Source organism: Dromiciops gliroides, chromosome 2 (genome assembly GCF_019393635.1).
Source record: "Dromiciops gliroides isolate mDroGli1 chromosome 2, mDroGli1.pri, whole genome shotgun sequence".
In the NCBI taxonomy this organism is placed as follows: Eukaryota; Metazoa; Chordata; class Mammalia; order Microbiotheria; family Microbiotheriidae; genus Dromiciops; species Dromiciops gliroides.
The window spans coordinates 362,572,713-362,593,547 of NC_057862.1; the positions used below are offsets into that span (position 1 = coordinate 362,572,713).

At 38.5% G+C, this 20,835-nt stretch overlaps 1 protein-coding gene across 2 annotated transcripts in view; it reads left to right on the top strand.

Moving 5' to 3' along the window:
• The window catches only part of IFT52 (intraflagellar transport 52), a 41,206-nt gene extending 20,371 nt beyond the window's left edge, over positions 1 to 20,835 (top strand). For both annotated transcript variants that reach the window (XM_043989971.1, XM_043989972.1), the window contains 6 exons: positions 1,472 to 1,540; positions 5,112 to 5,266; positions 9,656 to 9,743; positions 17,295 to 17,403; positions 18,133 to 18,278; positions 19,579 to 20,835. In XM_043989971.1, the coding sequence (XP_043845906.1) occupies positions 1,472 to 1,540; positions 5,112 to 5,266; positions 9,656 to 9,743; positions 17,295 to 17,403; positions 18,133 to 18,278; positions 19,579 to 19,626 (615 nt within the window). In that variant the 3' untranslated portion in view covers positions 19,627 to 20,835. The remainder of the gene's footprint in view (positions 1 to 1,471; positions 1,541 to 5,111; positions 5,267 to 9,655; positions 9,744 to 17,294; positions 17,404 to 18,132; positions 18,279 to 19,578) is intronic.

Sequence of the window (20,835 nt, forward strand, 5' to 3'; positions counted from 1 at the left end):
CTACTTTTTCTAGAAATTTGGTGGAGAAAGAGGGAGGAAAAGTTTAGAATTATAGCTTGATGGGATGTTGGTGTAATGAGGTTATTTTAAGGATTGGGGTGTCTTGGTAGTGTTTCTAGGCAGCAGGAAAGAAACCATTAAATAGGGAAAGATGAAAGATTAGTGAGAAAGATAGAAAAAATGGCAGCAATCTGCTGGAAAAGATGAAAGAGATGAGATGAAGGATATGTATTGTTGAAGAGTTGGCCTTGGTAAGAAGGGCTATGGATACTTCAGAAACTAGAGTAAAGGAGAAGAGAATAGACTTTAGCTTCTAAAGTTTAGGGTAAATACATGCTATTAACAAAATCCAGCTATAATGTGAAAGATCAAACTGGCTCTTGCAGATATATTTTGAACACTAAAACCATGAGAGATTTATTTTTACCCTTTTCATTTCCAGAGTTTTATTTTATATTTGAAATTTTTAAATTCTCATAGCTAGAAATTGTGACTGAGTGAGCTTGACTGATTAGTAATAATAGACTAATTACATTTGTTTAGTGATTTTTTTAAAGGTAGATTATATCATAGATCATTACTTTAAACTAGAAGTGTCAAACTCACAGCCAGCAAAACTCTTGAGTATAACCTGAACAAAATTAAAATGTAATTGGCAAATGTTTATCAAAATAAATTAAAAATACAACGCAGCATGGATAATGTTATTTTGTGGTTTTCTAACTCAGTATGTGGCTGCAATTTATTTGATTTTGGCACCACTGCTTTAAACATATAGTCTAGGCAGTTGGGTAAATACATGTAATATATACATGTATTTAATACTTCCCTTATATTATTAAATGTTTTAAAAACTGGGCACAGACTCAGTATTTTTTTAATAATTTTTTTATTTTTATTTATTTTTATTTTTTTAAGTGAGGCAATTGGGGTTAAGTGACTTGCTCAGGGTCACACAGCTAGTAAGTGTTAAGTGTCTGAGGCTGGATTTGAACTCAGGTACTCCTGACTCCAGGGCCGGTTCTCTATCCACTGCGCCACCTAGCTGCCCCTCTCATTCAGTATTGATGCTTGAAAGCAAAAGAATTTCATAGCCTATTAGGAAATGAATATTTATAATCTATTTTTCAAGGAATGAATTGAGGTTTTGTAAAATTTATTTTTGTGATTCATTCTGTCATCTTAAAACAAACTGGGCACATCTTTGTTAACTTTTAATGTATTTCAGTGAAATTTGGTATAAAGTTATGGGGTAAATGTCTCAGGAGAATTTATAGACAAAGTAATAATTTAACTTGGCCTTAATTGGAAGAAAATTTCATGAATTGTAGTAGTGTTTAAATCTTTTATGAAATTACATTGAGAAATAGTTCATGGAACAACTAATTTTAATCTATTTTCAATTTTTTAAATTGCCTATTTCTCACTTCTTTACTTGGCTTACTGATAATGTGCTTCGTTTTGCCTCTAGGATGTCGTTTTTCAGTGGCTCACCACAACAGACATCCATTTAAACCAGATTGATGCAGAAGACCCAGAGGTAGGAAGTCATTTAAAATTTCATTCACAGAGACAGTTTTTTGCCATTTTTAACATTCTGAAAGGAATGTCCTCTCCTTAATCTCTATTTTAAGGCAGGGTTAAAACTTCAATGTTATGAAGAATCTGTGATCTCATTGATTTGAGTCTTCCTTCTTTTGGTACAGATAAGAACTCATCCTTATATTCTCATCCTGAGTAATTCTTAACTGTATTCTTTCAGAACTCTTCCCAGATGATAAATTCTATGTGCTTTGTTAGCCGTTCTCTAGGCCTTTTTATATTTTGTGTGTTTCATTGGATCCCTGAAGCTATCTGTTAGCCCTCATTGATGTTCTGACTGGACATAGACAGATAAGCTGATTCTGAGACTACTTCCTTAACAGTGATTCACCTTCTGCCTGTTAAGATAGAGTCAGGGGCAGCTAGGTGGCACAGTGGATAGAGCACCAGCCCTGGAGTCAGAAGTACCTGAGTTCAAATCCGGCCTCAGACACTTAACACTTAACTAGCTGTGTGACCCTGGGCAAGTCACTTAACCCCAATTGCCTCACTAAAAAAAAAAAAAAGATAGAGTCAGTTTCATTTTTTGTGATCATGTTTTGGTGCTTTTCATGTTTGATACCTTCCAATTTTCTGCTGTAAGAGAGTATTCTCATATACAGGTGTGTAGATTCAGAGTTATTTGTAAGCCTTTGTCCTCTTTTGTTTCTCAAACCTTACATTTATTTTCCAGCATAATTATCCCATCTTTCCAGCTCTCATTTTAGTTAGGGTACTTACCACTTAATGCTTGCTAGCAACGAAGTGAAGTTACTGTTGTAAAATATTTGGGGTTTACCTTGTAAAAATCTCTGTTTATCATAAAATAGTCTTTCAGAAATAAAGGAGTTCTGGGGCAGCTAGGTGGCGCAGTGGATAGCATACTGGCCCTGGAGTCAGGAGTACCTGAGTTCAAATCCAGCCCCAGACAACTTGACACTTACTGGCTGTGTGACCCCTAGGCAAGTCACTTAACCCTGATTGCCTCACCAACCCCCCCTCCCCCAAAGAGAGGGAAATAAAGAAGTTCTACTTTAGAGTTTCTGTTATATATGGTAAATGTAACAAAATTTCTTAATAACCCCTGTTTGACTTTATTTTATATCATGAAGTACTAGGAACAGCCAAATACTTGGTGTGTTCCTTCTATAGCAAGTTGGCTTACTTAGTTATCTGAAGCCAAATTTTAGCCTTATGATTGCTGTTAATACTAAGCAATAGCTCTAGAATTTTAGAATGAAAGAGCTAGAAGGACCTTTAGAAACGATTTTTCCTATTCTTTTAAAAAAATAAAGTTATCAGTTTTATGAGGGTTAACGGAAAGTCCACTGTTTGCTTAATAAGGCAGACCCAAGAAAATCCACAAATAAGCAAATAAACTGTTTCCTTATTCTGAAATTCTGTCACAGCTGGCCCTACGTTTTCCTCTTTTCTTTTTTTTGATATAGTTGTTGGGGAAAAAAAAAAAGAAAAAAGGGGGGAGCTAGGTGGCGCAGTGGATAAAGCACTGGCCTTGGATTCAGGAGTACCTGAGTTCAAATCCAGCCTCAGACACTTGACAGTTACTAGCTGTGTGACCCTGGGCAAGTCACTTAATCCTCATTGCCCTCCAGAAAAAAAAAATGATATAGTTGTTGGTTGTAAGAGTGGGGGATAACCTGTGGACAAGACAGCTCATGGGTTCCATTGTTATCCATGCAGTTTCTGGATATCTGGAGAAAGGCCCCTTGGTACAGTGGGTGGATCCTTTGTGGAGAACGTATCTCAGGAGGACATGGACAGGAGAGGCATGGGATTGGAAGGCAATGGATGGGTAGGAATCTGCCTCACTGAAGGAAGCAGATCATGAGAATAGAGAATTCAGGCTGTGCATGAAGTTCTTCTAATCTCCTTCTCTGACAGATGAGGGAAGCCAGACTCCCAGAGGGAACTTGACCTGTCAGATGGCCCTTAGGCAGTTAGTAGAGGTGGGTTGGGGATCCAATTCTCCTGACTCTTTGTTTAATACTTTTCTGTTCAGACTACCTACTCTGTGCTGAAGATTAGGAAGGAGGAAGTCTGTCTACACTGTGGAACCTCCCTTCACAGGATCAAATCTGAGGTTTCTTCAGACTTGGGGCGGGGGGCCACTGGACCTGAGATTTCTGTGGTCTGGTGAACTCCTCCCTCAGTGAAGAACACCCCCACCCCACCCCAGATCAGATCAGCACCAATTTATGCACTTTCTCGTCTTAGAGAAGTGCAGGAGCCTTGCCGGATGGAGTGATTTTCCTGGGCTCCTGCAGCCGGGATGCGAACTCAGGTTTTCCTGGCCCTGAGGTCAGCTCTCTTTCCACTTGACCTCTTTCTAAAACTTTGGAATCATGGCTTCCCGAAGTTTAAACTTTGGGTGTTGAGAGCTGATGTACTTTGTCCTACATCATTCAAAAAGCAGAGAAATTCCTCATTAGCAAATCTACATCTTCTTGTTAATGGAACAGATTAATTTGGCACAGGTAAAAATTACAGAAAGTTTGCTCCTGATAGAAGTAAAAAATTAATGCCAGTGAAAAGATCCAATTCATCAGAAGAAAAGGGTTTTTTTTGGTGGCGGAGAAATGCCAGTTTTTCACTTTTTATGAAAAGTATGGCATATGTGAAGGGGGAGGGGTGGATTTCAGTTAGAAATTTATGTATCACATATGGAGAGGGATCTTTCCTAGTAATATATAATACAGGTAGGAAAAGGTTTAAAAAGACATCTCTGTGCTGGCTGTTCTGGTCTTACAGCAGTTCCTATTCATCCCATTTTCTTGTTCAAGTTCTTGTGAAGTAGTAAAGAAAAAAGGGGAGCCAAAATGTGGGGTGTTCCACTTGGTGTCACGGGTCCTCTGTGTACTTCTCCACATTTTCCTAGGACTCCACGAGAACAAGAATGATAACAAATGACAAAATCTGTAGCAGATGGCAGAGGGCTAATGACCTTTTAGGGACCAAGATGCTGTTCTCCATACTGTTAGAGGGTGCCTAGGGGAGGAAGGGACACAGATCAAGTGAGAAGAGAAAGAGACTATGAATTAGTTGTTTATTTGTTTTTTGAGGCAATTGGGGTTAAGTGACTTGCCCAGGGTCACACAGCTAGTAATTGTTAAGTGTCTGAGGCTGGATTTGAACTCAGGTCCTCCTGAATCCAGGGCCGGTGCTCTATCCACTGCACCACCTAGCTGCCCCAGTTGGGGTTTTATATTTCAAGACTTTTACATTTCAAGAATTACTTTTTAGGAATTTTAGAAAATTCCTTTGCTTTTCCACCCTAACCTCGCAAACCAAATGAAACTGCTGGACTTCTCCATTTCTTTTCTCTGTTACACACAATTGTTCTGTGTAGCTGTGTCATGCAAAGTGCATTCCTTTTAGGATTGGATAGCCGAAGAGTCTTAAGTATGGTCGAATTGTACTTCTATCTTTACACAATAAAAATGAGATATGACTGAACAAAGTTTCCCCCCTTTTTCTTTCACCATTCAAGGTATCAATCTTGTGCCTTTCAGATTTCTGATTATACCATGCTGCCAGACACTGCTATGTTGTCAGAGCGACTTCGAGTATGTCTTCAGGAAGGTGATGAGAACCCACGGGACTTCACAACTCTCTTTGACTTATCCATTTACCAGCTGGATACAACTTCCTTATCTAAAGTTATCAAGTCAGCACCTGTAAAACTTCTCTTTAAGAACTGCATTTTCACTTTATTTTAAAGGGTGTTTTGTTTGTTTGGTTTTATTTTTTTAGTGTTTGGCTTTCAGACATAAATTTAGTGATGGACATCAATAGTTTCTGGAAGGCGTTTGTCTTGTCTTATTTTGGTTTTGTTCCCTTTACTCTCCTTCCTTCATCCCCCCCAGAATAACTGGAAGTGGAGTCACTAGAACTGGAAGGGACATTAGAGATTATGTAGTCCACCTCCTTTGTTTAGCCAATGATGAAACTCTGAGGGTTAATGTTTCTGGTGGCTGCTTTCACTTTTTATGAATGATGTAACTGTCTAGGTATGTAATTCTTCTGCCAGCCTGGGCTAGTAGATAGAGAACTGGCCTGGGAGTCAGGAAAGCCTAGGTTCAAGTCCTGATTTCTTCTCATATTGGCCTGTGATACCTGGACAAGTCATTTAACCCCTCAGTGCTCTATCAGAGCTGTATAACTGTTACAGAGAAGGTGCTGGCCTGAATTGATAGAGGGAGTTTCCTCCTCCAGGGGTTCTGTATTCTAGTGAAATCACAGGTCCAGTCCTAATTCCTGTCCCTTTTCTTTCTCTTTTGTACTTTGGATCTCACCAGTCAGGGAATGGCTTTTGTATAGTCTCCTGACTCATGTCCTGGTATCTTTTTACATCATGGTATCGTGGAAAGAGCACTGGATTTCTGAAGACTTCGATGTCTTGATTCCTTCATGAATTGGATTTAAGTGAGGCAGAGTTGTCAGCCTTACTCTTTCTTTCTGAGTCATTGAAGTCCAGTGGCAGGACAGAAGTCAAGATGACTGGCAATGGCCTGGGGTGTTATGGATGATTTTGGCATCTTCCATGTTTGACCAAGCTCTAAGAGATCCATAGCTCCTGCTTCAACCGCCTTCATGGCCATTGGAACAAATTCTTCTCAGACACCCATTCCACTGGGGAAGTCTCCACATGCATGGAATAGATACCCCCTAACTGGCCAACAGGTTTGAGGCCTGTTGTTTACCCTCAACCTGGTTTAGCCTGTCTGATGAGATGGTTTTACTGGGCTGTTGGATGCTGCACATGCTATAGCTTTTTGGAGTCACAGGTGAGAGTTGGGTGAAAGGTAGACACCAAAAATGGATAGGCAGCTCTGAAAAGAGCTTTGCAGGGGGCGGCTGGGTGGCGCAGTGGATAAGCACCGGCCCTGGATTCAGGAGTACCTGAGTTCAAATCCGGCCTCAGACACTTGACACTTACTAGCTGTGTGACCCTGGGCAAGTCACTTAACCCCCATTGCCCCGCAAAAAAAAAAAAAAAATTAAAAAAAGGGCTTTTCAGCCCTCAGACCAGAGGTACTAGTCCTCTCTGAACTCCTCATTCTAAGAGGCAGAGGAATGAAGAGCAGCTTTCAGGGATGGGGAAGTCAACAGCAGCTCCCAGCTGGGAGGGAGATGGGTTGGAGGAGATTGTGAAGGTACCAGACAAGGCCAGAGCAAAGTGCATTTTCTCCTGTTAGCTCCTCTTTCATACGAACTATTGCTAGAAACTTCGGGTTCAGAAGAGGTCTTGTTTCTTCTTAGGTCCCACCTCATCTTTGTTTCCTTCAGTGAGAAGAAAACATGAAGATGTGGAATTTGACCACTTTAAAAAGGGGCTTTTTTTTTTTTTTTTTTTAGGGCAATGAGGGTTAAGTGACTTGCCCAGGGCCACACAGCTAGTACGTATTAAGTGTCTGAGGCCAGATTTGAACTCAGGTACTCCTGAATCCAGGGCCGGTGCTTTATCCACTGCGCCACCCAGCTGCCCCGAAAAGGGGCTTTTCTAAGAATCTCTGACTCTTTCTGTAGTCGTGCCAATTTTGCAGGCAGACTTCAAGTCACTGTTACTGTATAAATTCTTTTTATCACCTCTGTATATGTTTAGTTATAGATTCATAAAAAAAAGACTTTATAGTGTTTCAGAACTAGAAAAAAAACCTTAGAGGTGATGTAGAATGTCTCTTTTCACACATGAGAAAATGGAGGCTCAAGGTGTAGAAGTGACTTGCCCAAGGTCATATAACTAATGAGGGGTGTGTGTGTGGGGTGCAGTTCCTTTGCTATCTTCAGTCATTTTGAAGTTCTAGGCATTTCTTAGACTCATAAAGACTTCTTTGGTTCCTGTCAATCCAGGTTTAATACCAAAGGCGACAGTGCCACTGTAACTGTTTGTTTCAGTTTAATGGTTTGACTAAACCTCCATCTCTGCTGCTTTGCTCTTACTAGGGTTAAATAACAGTTTTTTCAGTTGCTCTTTTAAAATTTTGACTATATGTACAAAAGGGTAGCCATGATTGCCATCAGACCTCCTTGTGGGCTCTTTCCACGTTTATAATCACTCACAAAGCATTTGTTTCCAGAGGTGCTTTGTGAGAAATTATAAAGCTAAAAACCCTTTTTAGCTCAAGATTCAGTTCTGCTTACAATATTGGCGATGATAAGTGAAGCGAGAGAGTAAAATAGGACCTTAAGATCATAGATCTGGAGTTGGCATGGACATAGTTCAGCCCCTTATTTTACAGATGAGGAAACTGAGGCTTAGAGAGGTTAAGTGAGATGATTTGCTAATGCTTTCTCCTACCCAAATGATTTTGTATTTATTTTCTGTTTTACATGTGCAGATTTAAAAAATATATACTATATATACATATATAATATAGTCTCTATAGACTATATATAGTCTCTACACACATAAATGCATCCGTGCACACATACATATATACACATAGATAGATAGATGGATGGATGGATGGATGGATGGATGGATGGATGGATGGTCTCCCTCATAGAATATAAACTCCCTGAGGTCAGGTAATGTTCCATTTTCATCTTTATGTCCCCAACACCTAGTACAGCTAGTAGAACATAATGGGCATATGTCGTGCTTTTTCATTTGATTCTCACAATAACCATAGTGTAAATGCTATTTCCCTCATTTTACAGATGAGGATGTTGAGGCTCAGGGGAGAGTGACACTTGAATATTACTTAGTCATTGACAGAACTTAATTTCCAGAAGACCTTTCTAGAGTCCTTTCTATTATATCACACTGTTGTGATGCTATAAAGGGTGTGGGAGGGCATTTATATTAGCCTTTGGAGTAGATGCTGGGTGTCTTTTTTGTTTGTCTTGAGCTTTACCTTTCTAATTCATGGTTTTCTTCGGCTATCCTAAGGTTATTTTCCCAAGCTATTCTAATCTGAGCACAACTCAGCTAACAGGAAGATGTGGTCAGATTGCACACTGAGTGGTCGTAGGAAAGTCTGTATTCATTTAAAAATTCATCCCAGATGATTATTTGTGTAATTAGCTGACTTTACATAGCCCTGATACAAATTGCCAAAAAATACCATGAATATTTTGTCTGTGTAGGATGAGATGATGTCCCTTCCAGATCTGTGATTTCGGGGCAGCTAGGTGGCACAGTGGATAAAGAACCTGCCCTGGATTCAGGAGAACCTGAGTTCAAATCTGGCCTCAAACACTTGACACTTAGTAGCTATGTGACCCTGGGCAAGTCACTTAACCCTCATTGCCCTGTCCCCCAAAACAAAAACAAAACAGATCTGTGATTTCATTGAGGTGAGGAACTTTCAGTTTGTAAACTCTGTTCACCAGTTCAGATGAGTATATCTATCACTCATCTACAACTTATAGTGTTAGAGACCATGAGAAGTTTTATTTCTCATGGAATAAGTTCTCCCCTACCTTTCAAAGGGAGCTGCTTCCTGTTAGGAAGGTACCCCCCAGTTAAGTGGTGGGAAAATATTTTTTTCTGAAAAAGATGGAAGAAGGAATTGACTGGCAGGTCTTTTTTTTTTTTTTTTTTTTGCGCGGGGCAATTGGGATTAAGTGACTTGCCCAGGATCACACAGCTAGCAAGTGTTAAGTGTCTGAGGCTGGATTTGAACTCAGGTGATAGGTCTTTCTTTAACCAGAAACTGAGTAAATGGAGAATAAGTGACTTGTCTAAGGTATAAGGGCTAAAGAAATGGTAAAGTTACTTTTAGTACATTGTTCTTTCCAACAATGTCATTTTGTTCTTTATAAAAATAAAATACTCTTTTTAACTCTAATAGCATTGTGAGTCAAACTCCATTCTAAAATCAATAATATTAAATGGTCCTGTTTGAAATTAGCATTATGTCTGTTCTGATTATTTTTATTTAAGGAATATGGTTGGGGTTTTTTTTGTTGTTTTATTTTTATTTTTGCATCTTTTCCTTAGAATTGATAGATAAGAAATATGTATAGCATATATATCAATTGGGAATATTTACTTGTCATTCCCCTTGCCTGAACTTGGTTCATATTCATATATTCTCTCTTTTGACAGAGCTTATGAACAACTAAATGTGAAACATGAACCTCTCCAACTCATCCAGCCTCAATTTGAGACCCCACTACCTGCGCTTCAACCAGCGGTGAGTTGCCATGTTTTTGGAATATATGATGGAGCTACCTGGCATTCATTTTGCCCAATAGACCTAATTGTAGAAATAATGCTATGGGGCAGCTAGGTGGCGCAGTGGATAGAGCACTGGCCCTGGATTCAGGAGAACCTGAGTTCAAATCCGGCCTCAGACACTTTACACACTTACTAGCTGTGTGACCCTGGGCAAGTCACTTAACCCCAATTGCCTCACCAAAAAAAAAAAAAAAAAGAAATAATGCTATGGCCAAAAGGGTGATAAAGAAATCGATGATTAAAATAGGGAGATGCTATAGAAATGTCTTGCCAAGGTGCAGAAAGAGCCTGGAGGCTTTATATAGCAGTTATACTAGTAGAAGTGAATCTGGAAGATGTAATGATTGGAATGATACCACCTACTGGAGACTTGCTGTGGGAAAGCTCTGCCATGAGGAAAATGCCTCAGAGGGCAAGGTCATGTGGCTTTTCCTTGGCGTCAGGAAATGACGTTTGCTCATGGGTGCTGTCTATCGAGGCTATCAGCCAATCAACTTGAGGAGCCTCCTATTTTCTGGGAGGAGACAGGAAGGAGGAAAGAGAACCTGCGCGGATTTTGGGTTCCTGACTTGATGGTGGTGGTGTCGACAGAGGACTTCACAGGAAATTTGAGGAAAGATAGGAATGCCAGGCTGTTGGAATTCTGTTCTCAATCTTTTTCTTTCTATTTTTCAATAAACCCTTAAAAACCTAAACTCGTTTTGTCAGTGATTTTAGTCAGTTTCCCCCAAAACTGGGGAAACAGATTAGAATCCACATTTAGAATCTTAAATTACACAAAGAGCAGCAAAAATATTCACCTTGTGATCTTTGCACCTACTTGGTAGAGGATAAACTACCATTTTTATATATAACACTGTTTAAAATTAGCCCACTTTTTTTTAAACCATAAAAGTATTTTATTATTTTCCAGTTACATATAAAGAGAGTTTTCAACATTTGTTTTCTTAAGATTTTTAGTTCCAAATTTTTCTCCCACTGTCCCTTCCCTCCTCCCTTGCCAACACAGAAAGCAATCTGATATAGGTTATATATGTACAATCACATTAAACATATTTCTTTTTTTTTAAATAAAGTATTTTTTTTCCCGTTACATGTAAAGATAGTTCTCAACTTTTGTTTATACAAGCTTTCCAATTTCAGATTTTTCTCCCTCTCTCCCCCCTCCCCTAGACAGCAGTAAACATATTTCTGCATTAGTCATGTTGTGAAAGAAGAATCAGAACAAAAGGGAAAAACCTCAAAAAAGAAAAAAACAAAAGTAGAAACAGTATGGTTCAGTTGGCATTCAGACTCCACAGTTCTTTTTTCTGGATGTGAAGAACGTTTTCCATCATGATTCCTTTGAAATTGTCTTGGATCACTGTATTGCTGAGAAGAGCTAAGTCTATCACAGTTGATCGTCACACAATGTAATTAGCCCACTTTTTGAGAAGTATTTGGCATAATTTGGGAATAAAGTGTGTAGCTATTATTTCTATGACCTTATATTGGTAAAGAAAATGCTGTTTTCCTGTGTTTTATTTATTAAGTACTTAACCCTGGTCTGGCACTGGAAATACAAATAGAAACATGAGACGTTCCCTGACCTCAAGGAGCTTACATTCTATTAGGGGGATATGACTATTTCATAGATAGGTAAACATAGGATATATGCAAAAAATACACAGTGATTTGGGGGCAAGGGGGCACTAACAATAAGGAGAATCAGGGAAGTCTTGCAGGAAATGCATCTGAACCAAACCTTGAAAGTAGATCTAGGATGCAGAATTGAGAAAAGAGAATTCAAGACATGGTGCACAGTCTCTCTGCCGGCAGGGAGGTGGCAGGAGGGGGAATGTTGAATGTGGGCAATAAGCCAATGTGGCTGAAATGTAGAGGTGGGGAGGGAGGTCATGTTCCATTTGCCTGGGAAGGGGCTTTAAATGTCAAATGGAGGAGTTTGAGATTATCTTAAAGGCAGGTAGGTGGCTCAATGGATAGAGCACTGGGCTTGGAATCAGGAAGACTCATCTTCCTGAGTTCAGATCTGACTTCAGACACTAGCTTTCTGAACTTAACTCTGTTTGCCTCGGTTTCCTCATCTGTAAAATGAGCTGGAGAAGGAAGTGGCAAACCACTCCAATATCTCTGCCAAGAAAACCACAAAATGATTATGAAGAGTCAGAGATGACTGGAATAACTCAACAACAAATGCAGTAAGGAGACACTTAGTCTTCTTGGTCAGAGGGAAGATAAAGTCAGATCTCCATCTGTAGGTGATCCATTGCACTTTGGGAAATCTCTGTTAAGAAATTTTGCTTTATGTCAAGCCAGAGTTAGTCTTTTTGTACCTTCGGCCCATTGCTCCTAGTTTTTCCCTCTGGGGCTGAACAGAATCTGTCTAATACTTCTTGCATGTGACAGTCCTTCAGATATGTAAAGATAGCTATCATTCGCCTTCTTGTCTTCTCTTCTCCACACTAAACATTCCTTATTATGTTAGCTGATCCTTAATGTGAACTTGAAGCCCTTCATCATACTGTTTGTTCTCTTCTGGGTGCTCTTTAGCTCATCCTAAAATGTGGCAGCCACAGCTCAACACAATATTGTGTTTGATCAGGCCAAAGCACAGGAGGGTGATCACTTTGACTAATCCTGGATGCTCTACTGCTCCAAATGAAGCCCAAGATGATATTAGCTTTCTTGGCTGCCATATCACATATGAGCTCATATTGAACTTGCAAAACCCCCTAGAACTACCACCATCTAGTCATGTCTCTCCTGTCTTGTACTTGCACAGTTGATTTCTTTGAAACTAAATGTAAGACTATTCCTATCACTATTACATTGCATCTTATAATGACCTGCGATTACCATCCATAATTGTTAGCTGTCCCTCCCAACTTTGTATCATCAATTAACCAGTTAATCAGTCAACATTTATTAAGTGTCTCTTATGTGTCAGGGATTGTGCTAAGCTCTGGGGATGCAAAAAGAGGCAAAAAACAGTCTTTGCTTTTAAACTGATTGGGGAAACAACATGCAAACAAAACTATACAAAGCAAGCCTTGCTTTACAGTCTGATTGGGGAGACAACATGCAAACAAAACTATACAAAGCAAGCCATATAGAAGATAAATGGAAAATAAATAAAAGACACTAGAATTAAGAGTTGTTGGGTAAGATACAGTAAGAGACAGGATTTTAGTTTGGATTTAAAGAAAGCCAGGAAGGCCAGGAAGTGGAGATGAGGAGGGAAGAGCATTCCAGGCATGAGAATGTTTGTATATTTGATAAGAATTGTCATTTAAATACCTTTATCTAAGGGACTGATAAAAATTTTTTAGTTTAACACATGTCTGAGCATGTACTTTCTTAGACATTCCACTGGGGATCTCCAAGTAAGGGGAGGTGGGGGTGGTGCTGGGGATCAGAAAAGGCTTTCTATGGAATGTGATGCTTGAGCTGTGTCTTGAAGGCAATGAGTGATTCTGTGGGGGATGAGGGAGGGACCCCTTTACTACCAGATATTTATTCATTAAATCCTAATATATGTATGTTTTCTCCCCCAGTAGAATGGAAGCTTCTGGAGATCAGGGACTCTCATGTTTTGCCCTCTTACACATATTCTAAGTAATAGTATAATTAGATTGTTATTAATGGTCCATAGTAAACTTGGAAGTCCCTAGTGGAGTGTCCAAGGGAATATGTGCTGGGACCTATGTCCCAGCTTAAAAATTTTTATCAGTCCCTTAGATAAAGGGATGCAAATGATAATTCTTATCAAATTTACTTTGCTGAGGCACTGAGATAGGGGATGAAGGACCATCTGGGAGCAACAGAGAGAAGGCTAGTTTCATTGGACCATTTATCCTTAGCTTTCTTTGCCAGGTCACTTTAACTTTGCTTACAGAATGATGCCATCCATGCCTTTGCTCATTTCATTAAATCAAGTTGAGACTGCACTCATTTGACTATGCCTTACTGGATCTAATCAAAAGGGTTTTAAATTGATAAGAAATGTGGTGTGAGGGGTAAGGTTGAAAATTGCCTATATATATGTAACCATGCTTATGTATATCGTCCTTATTGCCTATTGTTCTTTCTTTTATACGTGGCTTTATATGTGAATGCTAAGTTGGTTAGTGAATTTCTTGTTCTCTTTAGACAGTTTTCCTGCTTTCTTCCTCATCTCGTTGCTCTTTGTGTCATCTGAGTTTCATTCTTCGGAGGGTCTTGTCCATGCCAAAACTGACTTCTGAAGAATTTTTGTCCATGGAGTTCTACTCATCTTTTCTTTTTTTCTTTTTTTTTTAAATTAAATTCTTTTTTTCGAATCTATTTTCTTTTCTTCCCAACCCACCCTAATGAAAAAAAGGGGCAGGGGGCAAGAATACTTGCAACAAATATTCATAGCCAAGCAAAATAAATTCTCAAATTGGCCACGTCCAAGAAAAATAGATATTGTCTGCAGTCTGTGTCCATCACCTCTCTCTCAGGAGGTGGGCAGCAGACTTTATTATTGGTCCTCTGGAATCATGCTTTCTCATTGCATTAATAGAGTTTCAAAGTAGTTTATATTTATAGTGTTATTGTCTGTATTATTCTTGTGGTTCTGCCACTTCCTCTGCATCAGTTCATATATGTCTTCCCTGGTTTCTCTGAAACTGTCTCTTTCACTATTTCTTACGGTTCAGTAGTTTTACATTTTATTTATATACCACAGTTTGTTTTGTCATTCCTCAGCTAATGAGTACTCTGAGTTTCCTGTTCTTTGCCACCAAAAGAAATTATAAATATTTTTGTGCACATGGGTCCTTTCCATCTTTCTTTGATCTCTTTTGGGATATGGACCTAGTAGTGGCATTGCTGGGTCAAAGAGTATGTACAATTTAGTAACTTTGGGGACAAAATTTTAATTTACTTTCAAGAATAGCTAGGACAATTCACAGCTGCACCAATAGGGCATTACTGTGCATGTTTCCCCACAGCTCCTCTTACATTTGTCTTTCTCCTTTTTTGTCATGTTTGCCAATCTAATGATTATGAGGTGGAACCTCAGACTTACTTGAATTTGGGTTGATGTTTGCATAGACTTTTATAGCACCATTATATGTAATATATTAAAAAACAAAACAGGGGCAGGTAGGTGGTGCAGTAGATAAAGCACCGGCCCTGGATTCAGGAGTACCTGAGTTCAAATCCAGCCTCAGACACTTAATACTTACTGGCTGTGTGACCCTGGGCAAGTCACTTAACCCCACTTGCCCTGAAAAAAAAAATTAAAAAACAAAACAAAACAAAACTGGAAACAACTTGGAGAATTGTACTGACCAACCCCTACCCCTACCCCTTAGAAAATATTTTCTATGAGGAAATTATCTTAGTCTGAAATTCTCTCGGTTTTACCTTTATGAGAAACTTGATTAGCCTTTTCTTTAACTAGAAGTTCCTAGACAAAGACTTCACTGCTTTCTGAGAGGAAGCTGAGTGAAAGTTTAAGAAAGAACTCTTTAAAGTACCCAGTAAGCGAATTAGAGTGGTAATGAAACTTATGGTGGAAATACCTTAATCTAAGTAAGGTCATTATCTCTCTTTCCGCTTCACCAAATGGAATGGTTTGAGAATGTGATTCTCCGAGATGCCCTGACATTTTAAATGACTCTTGTTTTGTTTCATGAATCAAAGCTATTATCCAAGCATTCACCTGAAAGTTTGATCCTATTGTGGAATTTTGTCTTCTTTTGAAAATGCTGGAAAATGGCTTGTCAGATTTACAAATACATGACAAAAGTGGCTTTTTTATTTTTTGTGGGGCAATGGCGGTTAAGTGACTTGCCCAGGGTCACACAGCCAATAAGTGTCAAGGGCTGGTGCTCTATCCACTGCACCACCTAGCCGCCCCAAAAGTGTCCTTTTTGTATTTCTCTCTCTCTAAACAAAGATGCTTAGGATTAAAATAATTTAATGAACAAAGTTGCCTCTGTTAGTCAGTAAATAGAGACATTTATTAAGCACCTACTATGTGCCAGACATTGTGTTAAGTTCTGGGGATACAGGAAGAGGAAAAAGATAGCTCCTCACCTTAAGGAACTTGCAGTCTTTTGGGGGAGACAGCATGCAACTAACTATGTACAGACAAGCTGTATATTGGATAAAAAGAAAATAATTACAAGATAGAAGGCACTAGAATTAAAAGGGGATGAGAAAAGCTTCCTATAGAATATTAGATTTTAAGTGAGACTTACAGGAAACCTGGAGGCAAAGATGAGGAGGGGGAACATTCTAGGCATGGGGGACAGCCAGAGAAAATGCCTGGAGCCAACAGATGGAATTTTTTTGTTCTAGGAACAAGCAGGAAGCCAGGGTCACTGGATTGAAGAGTATGTGGCAGGAAGTAAGGTGTAACAAGACTGAAAAGATAGCAGGGGGAGAAGTTAAGAAGGGCGTTGGATGCTAAGCACAGGATTTTGTATTTGATCTTAAAAGGTGATAGGGAGCCACTAGAGTTGATTGTGTAGAGAGAGGGGACATGGTTGATCATGTAATTTAGGAAAATCACTTTGGTGACTGAATGGAGGATGGATTGGATTTCAGTGGATTCAACTCAGTGTTGAATTTTGTTTTTCACAAACTTAAATATTGAACATTTGAGAAATAGTTAAGTGAATTTTGAAACATTAATTTAATGGAATGCTAGAATGTAGTTAAGACCAGTAGATATGAAGTATAACAGGTAGAATGAAGAGAATGGAGTACACACTAACTACTACTGTAAAAGAGGAAAAAAAAATGAATGAAAATGAGTGACTAACAACCCCTCTGGAAAGCCATTTGGGATCATGTGAAGAGAGTGACTGAAATGTCCATACTCTTTAATCCAGAGATTCCATTGCACTCTGTATGCCAAGGAAGTCATTTATAAAAAGAAAGGCTCCCTAGGCCAGGGAATACTTGTAACTCTACTGATAGTGATCCCAAAGAACGGGGAAACAAAGTAGATGCCCATTGACTGGGGCAGTGTTCTGCACAGAGTAGGTGCTTAATGTTTGTTGAATTGTTCTTTGTATCACCCAAAGCTCTTGTATAGGTCTCTTGTATAGTGCCACATAGTGGGCACTTAACTAACATCTAAATTTTGTGTTTCATCATCTAACATAATAGCTGCTTTTAATAAATTGTTTATTAAATTTTATGTTTAAATATCTATTGAATTAAAGGATTTAAATAGACTTGCTTCAACAACTGATGGAAATGGTGAAGATGTATAACAGATGAGCAACAGAGGGACAGGTGGAAGGTCAGGAATAGAATAACAACTGAGGATTTTACATGGGAGAAGAGTCTGAGATTTCTCAAATGGTGTAGCTTTAATATTAGACTTATAAGTGCTTAAGCAATAACAAGCATTCTGAGATCATGAAATAAGAATATTTCTGTTTTAACCATTTTAATTCATTTTAGAATTTTCAATCACCTAAGGTAAACTTTGAACAATTAATAACAAAAGATATTTTATACCTAGGTTTTTCCTCCCAGTTTCAGAGAATTACCACCACCTCCTCTGGAACTCTTTGACTTGGATGAAACTTTCTCTTCAGAAAAAGCACGGCTTGCTCAAATTACTAATAAGTGTAAGCCTGATCAATTTATATATCTTGGTTGTTTTCTTTTTTTCCCGAACGACATAACTGGAGAATTGGCATGAGAACCATTTGTCTCATTAAGTTGAAAAAAACATGGATAGAATTTTAAAGTACAATTTATGTTTCATTTATTTCATGCAAATTAATGGTGATATTTTCCCCCCAAGTGGCTGATTATCCCAGTGAGTTAGACCATATTGCTATTAAGTTGAAGATACGGGTTTATGAACCATTAACTGGCCACAGATTGTGCTCTTAACCCAAGTTGTCTCACACAGATATGGGCTGTTGGTCCCAGCGTAGGTTAAACAAAGAATATGGATGGATGAATACAAATCAATCACCACTACCAACAAAGAATTAAAATGTGCATGCACAGTTGCCACTAGGTCAAGAGTATCATCTTTGCTTGATATGTAATGCGGAAATGATAGTTCCAAGCAATCATGGTACCCAAACCATTCAAGCCTCTTCTATTGAGAATGTCAAGCCTTTATCAGAATTGATGAGATCTTTTACCTCAATGCATAAAAATAATATGTTTCTAAAGCTGCTGTTACTTTATATAACTTTAATAGCATCTTATCTTTGGAAATTTAATTTAGAGGTAACAAAAGGTCTTGAACAGTTAATTGTGAATACACAGAATGTGGTATGTTTTAAACTTTATGATGTAGCAGGAGATAGTAGTTGAACTGAGTGTATCATTTTTTTTAGGTACTGAAGAGGACCTGGAATTCTATGTCAGGAAGTGTGGTGACATTCTTGGAGTGACTAGTAAACTACAAAAGGAACAACAAGATGCTAAACATGTTCTGGAGCACATATTCTTCCAAGTGGTGGAGTTTAAGAAACTGAATCAGGTAGTGTGTTTATCACATACCAAACGCTAGACTTATTGTTTAGTTCCATCTGAGAGTCACGGTTTTTTACATCATCTAAAGTTTTTTTTTTTTTTGCACGGGGCAGTGAGGGTTAAGTGACTTGCCCAGAGTCACACAGCTAGTAAGTATTATGTGTCTGAGACCAGATTTGAACTTGGGTCCTTCTGAATCTAGAGCCAGTGCTTATCCACTGCTCCACCTAGCTGCCCCCATCCTCTAAAGTTATGATGTTGTAAAACAGGTATAAGGAATTTCTGCCATGTGGACTGAATTCAACCTTTTGCTTAATTTTATCACCCTTGTTCTTTATTACTTCCAATTTAAAAAATTTAAATGCTTATTGGCTGCCTTTTTCCCCTTCTTTTGGTGTTCCTATAAGAAGGAACAGAAAGTGGACATAAGTTTGAAAAGAGAAGAGGGAAGGAGGGAGGGAGGGAATACACGTCTATATAGTACCTACTATTTTCCAGGAGATGTGCAAAGAGCTTTATAAATATTACCTCTGTTGATCCTCCCAACAAGCCTGGGAGGTAGGTATTGTTATTATCCCCATTTTACAGATGAGGCAAATAGTGGTTAAGTGACTTGCTCAGAGTTACCCAGCTACTCAATGTCTGAGGTTGGATTTGAACTCTGGTCATTCTGACTCCAGGTCCAGCACTCTTTTCTCTGTGTCACCTAGTTACTGTGGTGAAGTAGCTCCTGTTCCTGTGATAGGAGTTTTGGGCTACTTAGGGATTTGGAAGAACAGTTACTGCCTTAGTCTTTGGTAAGAAGGTGTGATTGAGGGGCAGGATGAGCATTGGTGATAGGCCTCACGTTTGTTCATCTTAATAGAAGTGGATGATCAACTTTTAATTTTAGAAATCTTAACCAGGGCTGGGTGAAACTAATAATAAGTGACTAACACTTTAAGATTTGCAGAGCACTTCCCATGCATAATCACATTTAATCTTCAAAACTGTCCTGTGAGGTTGGTAGGACAAATATCACACCAGCTGAATAAGGATATATAGGCTTAGAGGAGGAAAGGACCTGGCCAATAGTCTCTGTGTTAAGTGTCAGAGGTAGGAATCTGCACAGAATCCTGCTTGACTCTTAAGTTCAGTTATTCTGCTCTGCCATCTGACCTCTCAGCTTCTTAACCCAAGTGTTAGATCAGTCCTAAATATCTGAAGTTTCCCATGGCTGTACTACTTAGCAGCAATTAACCAGTCATTAGTGTTTTAATGAATGGCTTTTAGCATCCTGTTGAAATTTTCCATTTTTTTCCTTTTAGGAGCACGACGTTGATACAAGTGAAGCTACATTTCATAGCAATTACTGAGTACAGTGTCTCTTACAAGATCAGAAGAGGGGGAGATACTAGAACAGCTCTGGTCTGGTCTCTTACTGTAAATGCTTTTCGAACTGTTTTTCCATATATTTTGTCAAAATTGCCTCTCCACTATGAGCCATGCACTTTTTTATTGTAAATAGGTACGAAGTTAAAGACTCTACATATCTTCTGTAGTGACTAGGCAGGTGCACTATGAGGATTGGTAACTATCAAAATTCATTATGTAAGATAAATGTCCCATATTCTTTTTTTTATTGGAGCTATACTTTTGTAATAGAAATATTCTTACATTAAAATGTTCTCTTTCAATTCCAGTCCTGTCTTTGGTCTTGTTAAAGGTGTAATCATCTGCTTCAGCTTTTTTGTGATCTTTATACAACTTTATTTGATGCCTAATGAATAATAAATGCTATAGAAAATCAGTTAATTTGTAGAATCTACTTAATATAATGGACCATAAACAGAAATTAATAGACTCATTGATCTGTGAAATCCAGCCCCATTCTAAACTCTAGTCCTGTATCCCCAATAGTCTTTGGGACATCACAAAACTGGAGGTACCTTAACATTTCTCCTAAGGTCTCTTCCTTCTCTGAATACTTCTTAAACCTTTAAATACCAGATAATAAATAATCATTTGTTTTATGTTAATTATTTGTGCATATAACTGTAAACTTTTGTTTACAGCTTTAAAAAGATTATATTTAACAAGATTGCAACACAATTATTTCTGTGATCCATTCTGAATTTCTTTTATGTTAAATCGGTTAATTAATCATCAGGTATTTATTATGTGCTTATTTGTGGGCTCTTAGAACTAAAAGAAAATGATAGTATTTTGATAATGTGATTGATAAGCATGGTAGGCAGTGGAGACAAAAAAAAAAAGGAAAATGTCCCTGCACACAAGGAACTTAAGTTCTATAGGGAGAGATAGTATATATAAGTTTATATAAAAATATGCATATGGCAATTTGGGGGAGATGTACCAGCATCTGGGAGGAATCAAGGTTCTGTTGCTGTCATTGTTGCCTTTCTATAGTTGTGGTTGGTGTCTATAATATTTTGATTCTGTTCTTTGTTGTTCAGTTGTGTCTGACTCTCAGGACCCCATTTGGGGTTTTCTTGGTAGAGATACTAGAGGGGTGTGCCATTTCCTTTTTCAGCACATTTTATAGATGAGGAAACTGAAGCAAA